This window comes from Penicillium angulare (assembly GCF_028827245.1).
Source record: "Penicillium angulare strain IBT 27051 chromosome Unknown utg000007l_segment0_segment0, whole genome shotgun sequence".
Classification (NCBI taxonomy): domain Eukaryota; kingdom Fungi; phylum Ascomycota; class Eurotiomycetes; order Eurotiales; family Aspergillaceae; genus Penicillium; species Penicillium angulare.
This window is the reverse complement of record NW_026623166.1, coordinates 2,675,483-2,691,608: the sequence shown is the minus strand read 5'-3', so window position 1 is coordinate 2,691,608 and position 16,126 is coordinate 2,675,483. Positions and strand designations below refer to the sequence as shown.

At 47.6% G+C, this 16,126-nt stretch overlaps 6 protein-coding genes across 6 annotated transcripts; 3 read left to right on the top strand and 3 right to left on the bottom strand.

Annotated features, from left to right (window-relative positions):
• Window positions 1–276: 276 nt before the first annotated feature.
• Window positions 277–771, top strand: N7478_010285 (uncharacterized protein; the record flags this gene model as incomplete). The annotated part of the gene is made up of 2 exons (XM_056926499.1): window positions 277–638; window positions 690–771. 2 exons carry the CDS (start codon window positions 277–279, stop codon window positions 769–771), a joined length of 444 nt encoding a protein of 147 aa, XP_056775869.1.
• Window positions 772–2,892: 2,121 nt separating this feature from the next.
• N7478_010284 (uncharacterized protein) lies at window positions 2,893–3,169 on the bottom strand (the record flags this gene model as incomplete). The annotated part of the gene is made up of 2 exons (XM_056926498.1): window positions 2,893–3,036; window positions 3,062–3,169. The coding sequence occupies 2 exons, from the start codon at window positions 3,167–3,169 to the stop codon at window positions 2,893–2,895; spliced, it is 252 nt and encodes an 83-aa protein (XP_056775868.1).
• A 5,662-nt stretch (window positions 3,170–8,831) lies between these two features.
• On the bottom strand, window positions 8,832–9,581 carry N7478_010283 (uncharacterized protein; the record flags this gene model as incomplete). The annotated part of the gene is made up of 1 exon (XM_056926497.1): window positions 8,832–9,581. The coding sequence occupies one exon, from the start codon at window positions 9,579–9,581 to the stop codon at window positions 8,832–8,834; it is 750 nt and encodes a 249-aa protein (XP_056775867.1).
• Window positions 9,582–11,440: 1,859 nt separating this feature from the next.
• On the top strand, window positions 11,441–12,372 carry N7478_010282 (uncharacterized protein; the record flags this gene model as incomplete). Its single annotated transcript, XM_056926496.1, has 2 exons — window positions 11,441–11,755; window positions 11,851–12,372. The coding sequence occupies 2 exons, from the start codon at window positions 11,441–11,443 to the stop codon at window positions 12,370–12,372; spliced, it is 837 nt and encodes a 278-aa protein (XP_056775866.1).
• A 1,743-nt stretch (window positions 12,373–14,115) lies between these two features.
• N7478_010281 (uncharacterized protein) lies at window positions 14,116–14,640 on the top strand (the record flags this gene model as incomplete). The annotated part of the gene is made up of 1 exon (XM_056926495.1): window positions 14,116–14,640. The coding sequence occupies one exon, from the start codon at window positions 14,116–14,118 to the stop codon at window positions 14,638–14,640; it is 525 nt and encodes a 174-aa protein (XP_056775865.1).
• A 343-nt stretch (window positions 14,641–14,983) lies between these two features.
• N7478_010280 (uncharacterized protein) lies at window positions 14,984–15,961 on the bottom strand (the record flags this gene model as incomplete). Its single annotated transcript, XM_056926494.1, has 1 exon — window positions 14,984–15,961. The coding sequence occupies one exon, from the start codon at window positions 15,959–15,961 to the stop codon at window positions 14,984–14,986; it is 978 nt and encodes a 325-aa protein (XP_056775864.1).
• Window positions 15,962–16,126: the final 165 nt, after the last annotated feature.

Sequence of the window (16,126 nt, the reverse complement as noted above, 5' to 3'; positions counted from 1 at the left end):
CAGAATTTGTGAATGTAGCCAGTCCTTTGCCTACGGATCGGTAGCAATAAGCGATTGGGAGTCCATCTATAAAGCCGGGGCAAGAACGTCTCCTCGAACTATATCAGTTCCTATGGCCTGACGATCCTCTTGCAAAACATTCGATGCTGCGCAGATTTTTGTTGGTTTTCTTCGTGTTTGGGGTCGCGGAAGAAATATTCATGAGCGGCCTGGCGAGATTTTGATCAACAGCCGTGCGTAGGCAGAATCACAGCTGGCCCCACAAGCACCAATTCTATGCAAGAGCTCAATGGCGAAGACATGGCCGACCAGGTGTCGTACGAAAATAGAGCCGGGAGCGTTTCTGCGGGTCCGTCGGCTCATCACGAGTTGACTCATCTCACTGATTCTCTTGAAAGCGCCGCCTCGACCTTGATCTCCCACGTACAGCCTGGGATGCAGGGCGTGAAGGTCCGCCGTTTTGAAATCCGCACAGACGTTGACGACATATACAGCCTATTTTGCCTTGCCGAGAATGGCCATCCTACTGACGAGAATGTAGTTCTGCAGTGTCGAGACTGCCAAGTATTGTCGCACATGGGTTGCATGGAGGAGTTGAAGCAATGCAGACCTGAGTTGCACGAGTCATGCTGCGTCTGGTAAGTGCAATGAACGCGTCTATCAAAAGGCTGGTTACTAAAGAGATGCAGCCGAAGTGAAGAGCCTCAAGACGCCCTGTTACGCGGGTGGCCATCGCAGATTCGAATGAGCACTGATGCAGCCAGAAGCTAGGGTGTCACCGCATTGCCCCATGCGATACTCCGTCAGCGGATTCCTCCCCCTCTGTATATAGATCCACCCCGGTGCACATTTTGCAGGCGGGTGCAGTGCAACAAGAGAGACCTCAGGCATTGCCCCGCAGATCTGCTAGACTGCTCGGAGAGGCACGCACACCTGGGACACTCCGCCGATCACCTAGATTTCGAAGGAATCAAATGGGTGGTTTTGAGAGGGAGAATTGATCTTGGAAAAAAGAAGGGGACCGGAAATCGACCAGGGGCTTCGAGTTGAAGCGGAGGGCACAAGACCAAATCTGTTCTATCAGTATCAAGGGCGTCGATCCTTTGTGGCCCTTCGGTCAGTCTCGCATATCTGCTTTCGTCCTAGATGTTTTAAGCTCAGAAAAGGGCGGCTGATTTCTTCAATAATCACTTGTTGTGACATAGCATGCACTGAAAACCGCCTGGCCGCATAAGGACATCTCGCAAGCACGCCAGAGTGGGACTAAATGTCAGGCAATGGGACCATCCGTAGACCCGACTAGAAGAATCGTGCATCACACATAGCAGAATCACCCGCCATGAGTAGGAGAACGACTTCCTTGCCTGGCCTCTACTCCGACCGTGATTCGCTGCAGTGAAGCCATCACCGGGTTCATTTTAGATCAAGGTAGACAAGTAGTATATGATTGATAAGGGCACCCAGCACGGTAAGACCTCCATTTGAGAAGCCTCTAATGTCAAAACCGTGACTTCAAGCTTTGTGGTCGCGTTGAATGCCCGACCTCAGAAAATCCCACGAGAGATTGCGCGGTAGTGTATTGGTATCTGGTAGAGTCCGACCTTTTCGTTCTAGACGAAAAAGCTGAGCGAGTAGGTAAGTTCGAATACCACACCGTTAAAGCCCCATCAGGGCGAGCTGCGCTTGGGAGCTACCCCAATTGAAGTCGGACTAGTTGACCTTTAGCTTCAAGAACGCGGTGAAAGCCCCAAATTTGCTATGCTGCGACAATGTGCCCCCGTCATGTATGGAAGATCTCTCATGAAGTCACGTTTTCGATTGACCTTGCTGCTGATCCCACTGTTGAACATCGCATCCATGTCAAGGCAGCGCTCCCAAGACTGGATACAAGTCTGATTGCACAATTAGCTTGAATTGGGTAAAGACCCAAGTTACCCTCCCTAGAGCCATATTCGGACCATTGGAGCTCCCCGCTGGCCTCCTTTCTATTTGTCTGACACGTTTTCCCGCTCACAAACGTTGAGATTGTCAAGAGCGTGAGCTGGTGTAGACCCAGCGCGAAGAGAATATCGCGACGAGAATATAAAGAAGAATTAGCCGTTGGAAAAGCGCAGATAAGAACGATACATACTTCGTGAAATTCAACGCTCGTGCATCGATGCTCACTTGTGAGATGCACTCATCGCGAAGAAGCCCAGCGGAGACGCGTTTGGGAAATGACGTCACGCGAAGTTAGCTGTGGCAAGTAGTCAGCGGCGCGTCTGACCGTTTAGGAAGAACGACCTAAGTCTGATTCCGTCAATGTAGGCCGTCTTGAAAAATCACAAGGCACGGGAAAGGTTGGAACTGTCTTTATGTTTGAAGTTGCTTCATAAGTCGGCCCACCAGAAAGTCCACGCAGCCACATGGACACGCCGCTGGCGTGAGTTGAGGCAGGTGCCGGAACGGAGCCGCATCATTGGAATTGGCTCCTCAGATCTTCATATGTAGAGTCAAGTTTCAATCAACTTGATCCTCTCGCAGTATGTATTATCGGGTATCACCCCTTCAAACCGACAATCAATCATACCGCAGACGCATCATAAGTGGCCATGCCGACGGCGAGATGGCCACCACAGGCCTATAAGTAGTACTCTTGACTAGCTCTGCCTCTAGATAAATGTGAAGCCGACCTTGGAAAGGCTTAGCTCATCGCGTGCCAAGAGCACGTCTCTTCAGCATCTTCACAGATGCCGACGCGGAAGACGGTGATGTAAAGTGGCCTTGTCCAATGACAATAGAGATCAGCCATCGGAATGCATAATGCGGACCCAACAGTAGGTCTTGTCATAAACTGTTCATTTCGCGTAGGTGTTGACTTGGGTGAGGTGAGACAGGGAGCCACGCTAGCCGTCAACTGTTAACCTCCAGAGCCTGTACTGCAGCCGGCCTCGCGTCTAATGCCTGCTCAAAACCAAGCTTTTGATTAGAGACGACGGCATTACCAATGGAATGAGCAGAGATCAGGTAACAAATCTTTCGATGAACGTGAGAGGTCTGCTAGAACGATAGTCAGCCATACGAATGTAAATGCAGGGGGGCGGACGCGATCCAAAGCCACCTGTTCGGTATGCTCTTTATGCAGTAGATTTTCAGTGCGATTGAGCCCCTGGGTTTCCAGAGCAGGCATTGGAGGGTATGTTGAGATGACACACGCATGGAGTGGGTGTGGGAAGCGCGAGGCAACCAGTCGCACTATTGGCTATATTAGTACCAAAAGAGGAAGAATAAGGATAGGTAGGCATGAGCGGGAGACTCTTTATCAACCCCAAAAGTAGGTGATATATATGAGAACAGACGGCAGTGCAACCCTTGCCACCGAAGAGGTCGTTCAACATGGCTGCATAACTAGACGCAGTCCTCGGAGCTCTGCCATGACCGATAATCCGTAGCTTGAGATATGAAGGTTGGTTCTCGTGACTGCGGGGTCTATGCCCATTGAGTGTACGAAGCTCGCTCTTGTCAGCTGAATGCCCTCCCAATATACATGAAAAATATGGATGGGATAGAACTGACCATGAAACTGCTTCATCGAGGAGCAAGATCGCGAGGTTAGCCGATACGCCGGGTTGGAGTCAATAGGGTTGATGGGGGCTGGCAGTTCCACCATTCAATTACTTGGACCACGACACAATCAGCAAGGGCTGAGCGAAGCCTGATGAATGGCCATTCGTTCTGGGAGAGCCGTATCAGATGGGGTGTGGATGGGCGATCTTGAAACCATCGACATAGCCTTTCAGTGGATCTGGGCTTTCCTTTGGTTTTAGCGTCACGCGCCATGTATTGCGTACACACTGGCTTACTGCCGGTGTATCGAAAGGCTTTATGAGGGGTCAATGATCTGTCATTCGGATTGTTTGAGAAGTGCCATCACTCACCCACGTTCTATACCTTGAAGGTCCGAGCTACCTAAGCGTGGATTAATATAGAGAAAGCAGCGCAAAGAGCGGGTTGGAAAAGACCGACATCCGCCGATTTGAGATACGTACCTGATGGCATCACATCCTTATCGCTGATGTGGTTGACGAGCTGTTCCTTCTTTATAGTGTCTTCTGGTCTTGTAACCAAAGTCGCAAGGATAGAAACGCTTCAATATAAAGTGCGTCTCTTGTATTCGAGGTGGAATCGGCCTTCCCTTGGGTACATGATGGGTGGCCTGTCCGACAACTAGTCCCTTGCTATCGAGTCCAAGATTGAGAGGGTAGGAAGCTCCATGAGCTATCCGGCATCTGGGCTAGCCCATACCAGGACTTGGGGAGGGGGCCGTGAATATATCTGCCATAGAAGGATAGTCAGCTTAATGGATACAGAATCAATCAAAGGTCAGTGAATACGGATCACACTCAGCGTTTGCCGGTATTCATGATGTATCAATCCATTCACCTTTCTGTGAGAGATTCTTATGATACAAGTTCGTTTGATCAGCGATTGACCTCATGAGGTTGTTATTGGGCCTACCATATAAATAGGCTCCACCGTAATCTATCGGGGGTAAGAGCCTGTCATGGTTGTCATAGAATGTGTTCAGATCTGAACTGTACACAGACCGTTTAAGAAGCTCTATTGTGAGACTGTTAGATAGGACATAGTGCATTTTTTAAGGGTCAAATGAATCAACACCTCACCTTGGTACAAACCTTTCGTGCTATGGTGGATGTATTGGATGCCTAGCGGAACCCGAGTGATATACGGTTTTAGTATAAGCTTTTGATAAGGGATGGTGGTACTCACGTATTCAAGCCTTTGTATATCAAGCCTGGAGGAAGAGTATTATCAGTGAGAGATAGGTAGCCTGGAGCTGATGGCTGGGTACACTCACAAGTTATAGACAAAAGAAAAGATCAAAGTCATCTTCGCAAATGATAGGTGTGAGGTGAGATGCAAGAGGAAAGTCAAGCAAGACGGATGGGAGCATATTTATACCCTTCAGGGCGGAGTTCCTCGTCTTTCGCTTGGATCAAGAGTGGCAAATTGTGAGAATCTCTGATTCTTTCTAGGCAAGAGGAAAAACGGCATACCAGCAAGCGGTTTTCTGCGCTCAATCAACATGGCTACTCACCAGTGGTGAGCAAACAGGAGCAGCAAAGACCGAATGACAAATACTTGGCAAGGATTAAGATTCAGGTAGAATGCCAGGAAATGCCACCAAGAAAGTGGAGCAGTGGCTAATTGAGAGACCAGAGTTTATTCACCAGCAGATTCAGTTGAATCAACAGCGATGAGCAAACATGAGGCATCCCAAGAATATGCAGAATGACAAATTGTTGTTCTCGAGATAAAGTACGAGTCCCAGTCACTTGAATTAGGGATGGCCGAATGAGGTCGTAAACTTTATTCACTCGCGAAATCAGTTGACTAAACGGGGATGAGCAAACAGGGGTTCTATCAACAATATATGGAATGACAGATACTTGTTGAAGAGTAAAAGTTGAGGCGAGCACTAGGAAGTCCTCATTTCTATTACTGAATTGACTATCTTACCGTTTCTCTCTTCCCTTGTCAAGCCCACTTAACTGGTGGACGGAGAGAAACCTGTCACCAGGCGAAATAGTTTTGCTAGCTGCATAATCACTTGCACGGCAATGAATCATACGGGCGCATAGTGGGATTTGAGCGCACCACACAAGACACGCCCTGGAGGGAACGATCAGAGTTGCCATTCCTCCTCAAGCATAATGTGAACCGTGGGCAGCCCAAATTGGCAAGACCATAACAATGCACAGTCGTTCAAGTTGAGCCAACACCGGGTACCTTGGATCCACACCGGTGCGGCCCGTGGGTCGAGGTGGGGCCACCATATCCACTCTGGTTCCTCAACATTGAGTGAACGACAGTGAATGATCAGCGAGGAAATCCAGAAGCCCTCAGAGAATGATGGTGACTGAGGGATTGCTCAATTTTGTGCGACCCCCGAAAATTCCCCAAGGCGTCCTTGGAATCGCTTTCCATCACATTTCGGCCGTTCCAGCGAAAAGCACCGCAGGAAGCGGGTGCCCGTGCAGTTTGCATACACTACTCTACGAAAGACACAAAATTGCGTCCCTCCAAAACTTTAGATTGGGAGACAGGTATTCACTAAGTTGGCATGGCATTGGCATGGCATGGGGTTTTCAATAGTAAGGCCATAATCAGAGTATATTGACAATCACCAAGAACTCAGAGCTCTCGGCGGCCTCTCCGCTGCCACTCTTGGTCAGTTAATACCAGCCCTGAGATAGGATATGTGGACACGTAGGACTCTGCACAAGTCCAGTCATGGATTTACGGATGGAATACCCTTGGATAGCAATCATGTAGGCGTTACTTCTCGGAATGTGCAGCAAAGACAAAACCTGTCAAGCCGTGTACCTCAGTACTTCACAATAAGCCGCCAGAACTTGGGCATAGTTAATCGGAGGTGGCATGGAAGCCGCACGCAATTCGACGGGCCTCTTCAAAATAGACCAATGGCCTGACCACATTCCTCCACCATGGCACTTTCGCACGCGCAGCATAATGCTGAGGACCTTCATTCTGACTCACTTCTCTGAGGTCACCGTACCACTACTGTGAACCATGGGTGAGCCAGCTCTTTGCCCTCCGATTGCAACTGCGCCAATTTTGTGATTCGACCAGCACTTTCTGTGAGTCAGGAATACTACACACCCAGATGGAATGAACGGTCCCGGTGCTGTCTGGCGTGACGTGATTGGCGATCCACTATCTGCTTTTTGTAATTGAGTAAGCGGAAATCCCTTTAAAACGATCGGCATTATCGACAAGAATTCTTCGAATGATTGCTAGTGCAGGCACTTTCTTTTCCCACATACTGCTATAACTGACCGCTGGCTACTTCGACTACTCGACTCCTAAGGCGGATGCGTATTATCAAGTGAATCATCCCAGTGAAAGCTTCTCCAGAGCCTTATCCCAAAAATGAAGGGTACTATTACTTGGTCATGTGTCTCCTGTCTGGAAAGTGACTATCAGCGATACAATATCATCATATGTCCATACGACCCATTGTCATTTTTCCTCCCAGCAAAGAGACGAATCAATATCTATACTCTATGCAAGCTTTGTAGAGCTGAAAGTGGATGCTTCTCGGGCGATGATCAACTACGTGTGGTGCTGAAGAAGAGGGATCAGACCTATTTCAAGTGGAATACTTCATGGGCGCGGTCGCAGTGGGATTACTGGCTTTCTTGTGACGAATGCCAATTGTTGAATGAATCAATGAAGGATAACAGAGTCTATATCCATCTTTTCAAAAATGTATCTATCAATTGATTCCAATACATATATGCTTTCTTAGAAAGAGGAAGTTGAAAGATAGTCTGCTTGAATTTAAGTCAAATACCGATCTAAGTTAGATACAATATGATATTTTGGTGTTGCTTTACTATCAAGATGAAACTGTAGTCTGATTACGAGTGCGGATGTCTCTTATTAAGTAGTAATGTGGAATGTTAGGCTTCGTCGTATTCAGACCTTTCGTATCAACAAAAAGGATTAATTTGTTCGCAAGCAAAAGTATACGATGGCATACATGGCGCTCAGAATCGACGAATACAGTAGCTAAATTGCACTTTGATATTGACCAGAATCCATTTAACTTCCTGATCACATCTGACCAAGCCATGCATCGTTGGTCATAGAACTAGTATTCATGAATAATCCTTAATCTAAAATCGCAAAGCAAAATTTCATTCGATACAATACGAAACTAATAGACTCAATACAAAGAAGGTCAAGAACAGAGCAAATGAGAAATCCAAACATAAGACACGGCAAATGGGCTACTCTGTTAGATAGTAACGAAGTTCCAGCTATTGGAGTTCCGAATGTGCATCTCATTTTCAATCCGCGGAACAAAAATAGACGAGCGAGGCCGAGGAAATCTAACAAAAGCTGGTAGCAGAGCTGGTAGCAAAGTCTCCAAGCGCAGGAGAGAGGAAGTCCAGATGTTGTCGCAAAGATTTGAAGTCATTCCAATTACCTGTCAAGATATAGCGAGATGAATTCCCTTGCATAGAGAAGCCTCGCTCAGAGTTGCAATGGCTATCTCGTAGCAGTTGATTCTGACTGCATAACTGATCCGAGTAAATGTGCGCGCTATTCAGCTCGTGGTTTCCGGGGCAAGTTGTATTAACTGATGAGTACGTAATTCTTGAGTCTATAATAATAATAGTAATAATGAGGGAATATTCCAATAGAAACAAGATTTCTCAGAATCGGCTGGGGGTCTGCACGCACTAGCGACAGCGATCATAACTAGACGGGAAAACACTGAAACATGGCCGCAAGACCAACAGGAGCCGTAAGATCATCGCCACCCTTGTTATATTCACAGGGCGTTTAAAAACAACAGTACCATATGGAGATTTACGGCCAGAATACTTTGCTTCCATGTCGCTGAACGCCTCTTTATCCTGCTGTCGATATCCCAATGGAAGGTATGGAGTCTGATTACAACAAACAAACAAACAAACAAACAAACAAACAATTAATTAACGCTTGGCGGCTGAGCCGAAAGGGCAACTATCACTAATCAGCTGTACATGTCCATCTGCATATGCTATGTCTCTTGCAAGCCCATATATGAAACTTTATAAAATATGACAATTCCAAAAAGCAGTGTCGCAGCGAGTTCCTCGTGGTTAGGAAGTGGGTTAGTAGGCTGGCTTGAAGGCGCTTCTCCAAGTGTTCAACATCCTATCTTCGGCAGTTGAAGCGCGTCTACCATCTGTAGCACGAGGTGGTGGGTGAGTAGGGTCGGAAGAAGGGGGTGGGGGCTATGTTGGTCGGTATGTTCAAGTGGCCTCGAGTCGGCCCGTCGCAATGGCGAAACGTATGGAGGCCCGTACTGCCTCTAGGTTTGGCGTCCACTTCTGATCATCAGAAGCCTGTTTTCCGCCCAGGAAGAAGGATATGTTTCCTCGGTTAGTCTGCGTGCATTGTAGCATTTCCGTCCGGTGCGCCGTCCACTTCCGACATCGGAAGAGGAAGTGCTCCACGGTCTCTCTTGCTTGTCCGCAATCGCATTGATCCGTCTCTGCTACATTAATTTGATTGAGATACCCATTGAGTCTAGCCATGCCGGTTCGGAGTTGGGCCAGTACAGTCGCTTCTTTCCACGTTAGGCAATCATACAACTGCCGGGTGTGTTTGCCTGGCAGTGCGGCATCCACTCGTTTTGCGTGTCTTCCTATGTTCTCTGGTAGCTCACTGCTGGGGACTGCTTGGGACCGTGCAATTTTCAATGTTGTCGACTTCATCCTCGGGGCGCGTTCTTGTGGGAGAGAATCTTCTTGTGTCGCAGCTCTGGCCCGTTCTTTAGCCAGACCTAACAGCTTATTGTCTTCGCTAGTAGGGATCCAGTGGGAACTGATCCGATTCCCATTTCTCCGCAACCTTCTCATCAACTTGTACATCTGACAAACCAGCTCCTGGCCAGACTGTCGTCGCGGGTTCCTTAGCGTGAGCGCCGCCGCCTTGTTGCTTGTGAGCAACGTAATTTTGTAGTCTTTGATTTCCGCTACCATTTTCAACACATGTGCCATGGCTGCCAGCTCCGCAGAGAACGGGTTTTGCTCTGCTCTCGTGCCTAATTTGACGGAAACGGCTTGTAGCTTCAATATACGATTTCGAAGAGCCCCTCACCCCCAGAGCAAGTTTTTCTCGCCTCCAGCGATGATCCCCATGGAGGGTAACCTATCTTGGTTCCAATTGATACATACATATTGTACAACCACAGGTTTCATAATTCAACTTTCGCAGTTTATGAAGCAACCACTATATATGACCTTGACAAACCGAGTGAGCGCGATATGTTTCCACATACGGCGCAATTAATTGCCGCTAGGACGTCAAAACATTAGATATAAGTCACAACGAACTCAGGTACTTCATATTCAGGCAAAACCTAATGAGAACTTGAAGAAAAACTTGACATAACATTCAAACGGCATGGTCCCGTAAGACCTGGCTGGATAGGATCTTGTTTGGGTACCCACAGACGCGAGATGACTAATACTGGCCGATTTCTCACAAGTGGATAACGGCACTTCTCATCATGCGCAACGCGCGCTTGGGGCAAATCAATATGAAAATATAAATAATCCATTAGTGTGTCTGCAATCGCTGGGCAGAATCTCAACACTTGTGAGACTCGGTTGACTATACCACTTGACGACGGGCAGTAGTGAGAGTTTGGTCGGAGCGTGTTGAAAGAGCGTGTTGCAATGCAGCACGTAAAGTCAGTTGCGATCTGCGTTATTTCAGATAAGGATTCCAGTTGTACTGCCTCTGGGTTATGTACTGTAAAAGACTTACTTGCACCTGCTGGGGTCGCAGGTTCAGAATGGCCTGCGAGCTGCAGGAAAATCCCAAGTTTAATGCAGTACCGTACTCCAACCATATCGAATTGAAGAAGAGTTTCAGCAAAACACATTTGACATGCCTGAAATTTTTTCACTTGGATACAATCTGCTCAGAAACGGTTGGGTATAAATCAACGTTCTAGGTAGCATGAGTACGTTGCAGTGCTGGGTCATAGGCCGGAACGGATTGAAAAACGTGGTGTTTTGTGTATACTATGTTGTGTATGGTTCTTCAAATTGTATTTAAGTCTTTCTATAGTGGGGACCACATAAGAAAAGTCTACCCGTTTTCCTGCTCAAATGAGCAATTTCTAAAATAACAGAATGCGATTACAACCGCGGTTTGGGCTTTAAATGTATGTTTTGAAAAATTGCATGAAATTATGGAACACGAGACAAGAGACTGGTGGCTAGCAATACAAGATACTCGGCTCAGGGCTCGATCGGCGTTTGTGGGTGTCGGCCGCAACGAACGGGACAAGGCACTCTGGACGAAAAATTGATCGCGTAACTCGAGCCAGGACCTCGATGTGAATAATCCGAAACTTTCAAACTCTCGGACAAGGCGCAGTGAGGCAAAATTGGAGACGATGAGATGGGAGTAAGAGAAGAAAGGCAGCGGGGTCTCCGATGCCCCATTCTAGCTATTTGCTTAGGATACCTATTCGATAGATCCGGTCCGCGCCAGCTTCATTGCATCCCTTGCGTTCCTTTCATACCAGCCCAATCTCTATATCTTGAGTCAAAACTTTTATTTCGGCCTTTGGTCACCTACTCTCTGCGCCAATATTGTATATTTGAGTCGAATATTATGATTCCACACTTTGAAGCTACCCGTGCCATGCTCTCAGGCGAACTAGCTCCCCTTTGGAGCATGATACAATAATGAAATTGTTCTTGGCTTATTTAGTGCACAATGAACAGCCAATCAGGCTCAGGCGAGGATCCACTCGAAGCTGTAAGCCCCTGTTTGTTATTGTCCCTTCCAAAAGGAAAGTTCATGTTCGTATGCTTTCTCAACAGTCCCCTGTTCATTGGACATGGGAATCAATCGAAAGGCTAAGCCGCATTTGGGCTTTATTCTGTACTTGGCACTCCAACTCCCATCGCTTTCAATGGCAGATATAGTTACCTGCTATACGCCCAATGGAACTAGCTTTGATGCTGAAAACGCAAAGATATGCAATAGTCTGGATGGTACCGTCAGCATGTGCTGCGCTCAGTCTGATGAATGTCTCAACAATGGCCTTTGCAAAATCAAAGGGGATGAGTCTTCGGGTACCATCGACACTTACTGGCGTGATATGTGTTCTTTATCATCCTGGCCGGATATTGGCTGTTTGAAAGTCTGTGAGGTTCGTGAATACCAATAACCCCTTTGTTACTTTGACAATCCCTTTTTTCCAGATGGTAATTTGGACAGCAGTCCCATGGATAACAAAATGTCTAGGGAGGCACCGACTTACAAACGGGAAATTCACAAATGACGCCCTGCGATGGCACGGATTATTCTGAGACTTGGTGTTGCGGTGACACGCACGACTGTTGTGAGATGGGGGATGAGGTATTTGTGCCTCTTGACATCTACGCAACTTCCGCCTCGACGACGACAACCCTTTTTCCACTCACGCCAACCAAAATTATGACCAAACCAACTCCAAAGATTAGCTCAACGATGACCTTGAGTGCACTTGACCACCCATCGTCTGAATCCGACTCATCACGAAATCTTTCCATCGACGAGAAAGTTGGTGTCGGTGTCGGGGTGTCCATCGGAGTTATTGCGATAGCCGGGGCCACGACATTTTTCATTCGTCGACCAAGTGGTAAACGGGCAGCTTCAGTAGACGCGCCTATGGAAAACCCCCAAATTCCGCCGAAGATACAAGAGAGCAATACCACTGCGATTTATGAGAAGCCTGCTGGAGATCATGATACGAGACACGAGTCATTTCCAGGGTTAGCTCAATAAATGACGGCATGCAGCATGGCTGGAAAAATCTAGAGGGTTTCGAAGCTATTCCGAGACAAAGATGTGGTCACCGATCGTACCTCAAATTATGCAAGGTATCATGGGACAGCCGTGGTGCCGCATGTCTGAGTTAATTTTACACTTCCAGAGGGAGCGGTCTCTTGCACGAAGTCAGGAAATCCAATAATGTGAACGGCACCTGTGAATTATGAAGTCTGGTGGCTTTTGAATTGCTTTTTGGCTTAGCACTATAATGATTGGAGTACCTAGTTAGGGCGTGGTAGTTTATTGCATGTATACTTGACTAAGTGATGCTGGATATGTAACAACGCCAGGGCTGTTTGTAAGGTTCGCTAAAAGTCCTCCGCAGGATGCAGAGCAGACTTTACGGTAAAAGTATACTCCACCGTAGATTTGTGACCAACGCAACGTCCAGTTCTCTTCAGAAAAGCCGAGAGCTAAGTCGGCATCTTGATCTAACGGTCTAAAAAGTGGCCATGGATGAGCGCGTTGCCGATCCGCCGGGAGCATCTTAGCTTGGACGTGCGCGCCCGTCGAGTCTCTACCCGTGACACTCGCAACACACGACCACGATATCGTACAACAACGTTGTTGACACGTACATACTACAAATTCCCAGAGCCTCAGAATGACTCACCTCTGTCGCCTCGCTGCCCAGTTCGCTCCAATCGTCCAAGCAACGTGCTACTCCTTGTTGCTAGCGAACTCTGACCCTCGCAAACGCCACAAACGAAGAGCCATCGCCATCTACAGAACCCTTGATTTCAGGACCATGCTGGGGTCGTTCGAGCCAGCAAGATCCTAGCGGCTCCAGTAAATTGAGAAAAAAGATTCAATATGTGAGGCGCATGGTGGGTATCCCCATTTTGTGTCGGTCACATCTGTAGGGTAAGATATACGTCAACCTAGTCTTCCTTTATCCGCATCGTTTATGAAAACTCAGTACGGGCTCTTCTTGCCTACATTGTCTCGATTCAAATAGCCGACATCAGATATAGTACGGTTACTTTGTGTGCCTTCAAATCTCACTTTAGGGCAGCTGTGGCAGCCTCTGTGCATCCATCGTCATTTAATGAACGCAGGGCCAAGAAAGATAGTTCTTAAGACAAAGGAGACGTCCCCTGGATACCATTCTTTTTTGGAGTCTAGATATAGGCCAACTGTCTTGTCAGTGAGTTTATGAGGACTCGGCAACGCCCATCTTTTGGAAACTTTACAACATTGGCGAGACCTGAAGCTCCCGGTCGAGGGTATCTCACTCTCGCTTTAGTATATCCACTAGTCGACCGATTTCAAGTCGTAGGTAGATAATCTCGCAGTATGCAGTCTCAATTTCCATCCCTGAGATCGGGCTATTGTCAAACTCTATTTCTTACATCGAACATTGACTCTACAGAGCGTTTAGTAAACGCTACCTCTCCGTTTGCTCAACAGTTTAAGTGATTTTCAACAGCTCAAATTCTGCCCACCAGTTTTTGTTTTCTTTTCTTTCCTTGCCAAGACGCTGCAAGAGCCCAACCATGGATCTTTTCGAACCTTGTCAGCGGTGAAAGATTACGCTCAGCACCCTAGCCATTTGAAACGATATGTGACAGACCTTCTTTTCACTGAAAACTTCATAAACATGTAACTCCTCCTGCACAGGATCCTCAGCCAGAATAATTCACAGTTGAACTGCATCTTACTGCCACATTTTCCTGAGGTCTGCTGCTCAGTTGAGCAATGGCTCCCCATAGTACGGTTGGTTGGTCAACCTGGGAGGAGGAAAACCTGTTACCCTGGTTGGAATCAAACCGAGACTTGACCTGGAACGCTCTGTCTCACGCCTACTGGCAGCAATATCAAATAAGAAGAAGCGCCGAGTCTCTGAGAGGGAAAAGGTACCACATCCTTCGGAAACGCCGCGATGCTGGTCATACACCGATCAAAAATAAACGGCAACCTACAACGTGTGAACATCGCAAACTCCTTGTGAAAGGGAGAAAAAGAAATCCGCTCAAGCGCCAAATCAGACGATGGCTCCGAAATGTTTCCACAGGACAATCAGACCGCAGTGATTCTACAGGAACCAAGAGATCATCGACCGGTAAGACATCACCTAATGTTTCTACTACATACCAAGCTGATCAATTGGTAGGTCTCGAGGTAGTGCCGTCAGGTTCTGCCCAGCTTGATTATGCGAGAAACTTGTCGTGGATCTGGGACTATGCTCATCGACTCGGTGCAGCAGGGAAATTGGCTCTTTGAGATGCTTTTAGCAAATGAAAGAATACATTTGGAGAGATAGTGTTGAATGAAGCAAGAGGTTCCACAAGATAGGTTTTCTTTTCCAGAAACATTAGAGGCTCTCCCACCTAACCCCCGAGAGACTCACAAGCTCCACGTTGAATCGACTAATTTGACTTCTTTACTTCAGAAAATAAGTGTACCCGGAATAGAAGCCCTCTTCCCAATTCTGCTCCCTTGAGTGTCCTCATCGGTTGGATGTACATATATGAAGATTTGAATTGATAGTCTTCAAAAGCCCAAAGTGTTGATGATATAACCGCTATATACAAGATAAATCTCATTGGAAACAATTACAGCCCCCTCATTGAAAGCCGGCAGGTCGTCGAGTTGAGGTCACACAGCCAGACGAGATGGCGTGAACCTGGACCTGGAGCCTCGACTTGAGACGTGATGGCCTCTGCAGCTTGAGCGTAATTTTGGCTGCAACAAGCCAAGATTCTCCTCTCATCTGCTCGCGAAAGGAGAGGGGATACTTTTCCAATAGAAAAGAGGAGCCGTGGGCTTCTGGAGCCAAGTGAACAGGGCTGATGGATGCAAGTAGCCAGAAGTACCCACAGGAATACTTAAAACAGTCCTCGCTAGTGCCCCATGAAGTAATGAGTGTGTTGAACAGAGCGCCAAAATCCGTCCCCGGAAGTCCGATATAATGATATTCTTCTGAGCCACTGACATTTAGTTGGAGACCTTCAATGATCAGCTCCCCCTCATCCAAAGGTGGGTCGAGTACCACGGAATCTGACATCCAGAATTCGGTTGACCAAGAAATGGGTGGAAGCAGAGGCTGAGGGAGAATCGGGTCTTTGAAACGGACGAGGAGCTTGCTCAGGCTTTTGCCTGATTCTCTCTTAGTGCGGCCCTGTAGAATGATTCTAGCACCAGATCCTTTCTCGTCTTGAGAAACGCCGATCGCACATTCAGACCAGTCAAGATTTCTAAGATGTGCAGGCTCGTGAACAATCACGCCCAGTGGTCCAACAGAGACGAAGATGTTATCCGTGTCAGGAACATTCCATGCTTGGCCGTGCGGGAGCAGCGACGAGTTGAGCAGCATGTTCATTCGCGCACCGCAGAGTTTCCGTTGGTCCCATTTCCACACTAGTTCCTGCGTTTTCCAATATACGAATGGCGAGGTGCTGATGGTTGCGGTAGGGGCGTTACCTTCGGCTCGAATGAAGCGACCACTGATTCTCTTGGCAAGTCCATCAGTGATCGAGGTGAAGGATTCCGAGCCTTTCTTCCTAGAGGCGGGGGGAGGAAAGCTCTCTCGACTGGGAGACATGAAGGGTGTCATGGAGTGGCAAGGGAGGGGCAGGGTGGGGTTGATAAAGATGATCCTCGAAGATTCTGAGAGTCGCCATCCGGCCGGCTTTAAGCTGCGCCGGTCAAATTCCAACAGTCTAAATGTGTGTTTGAATACACCAAGAGCTCGTCATTTTTTGCTCTG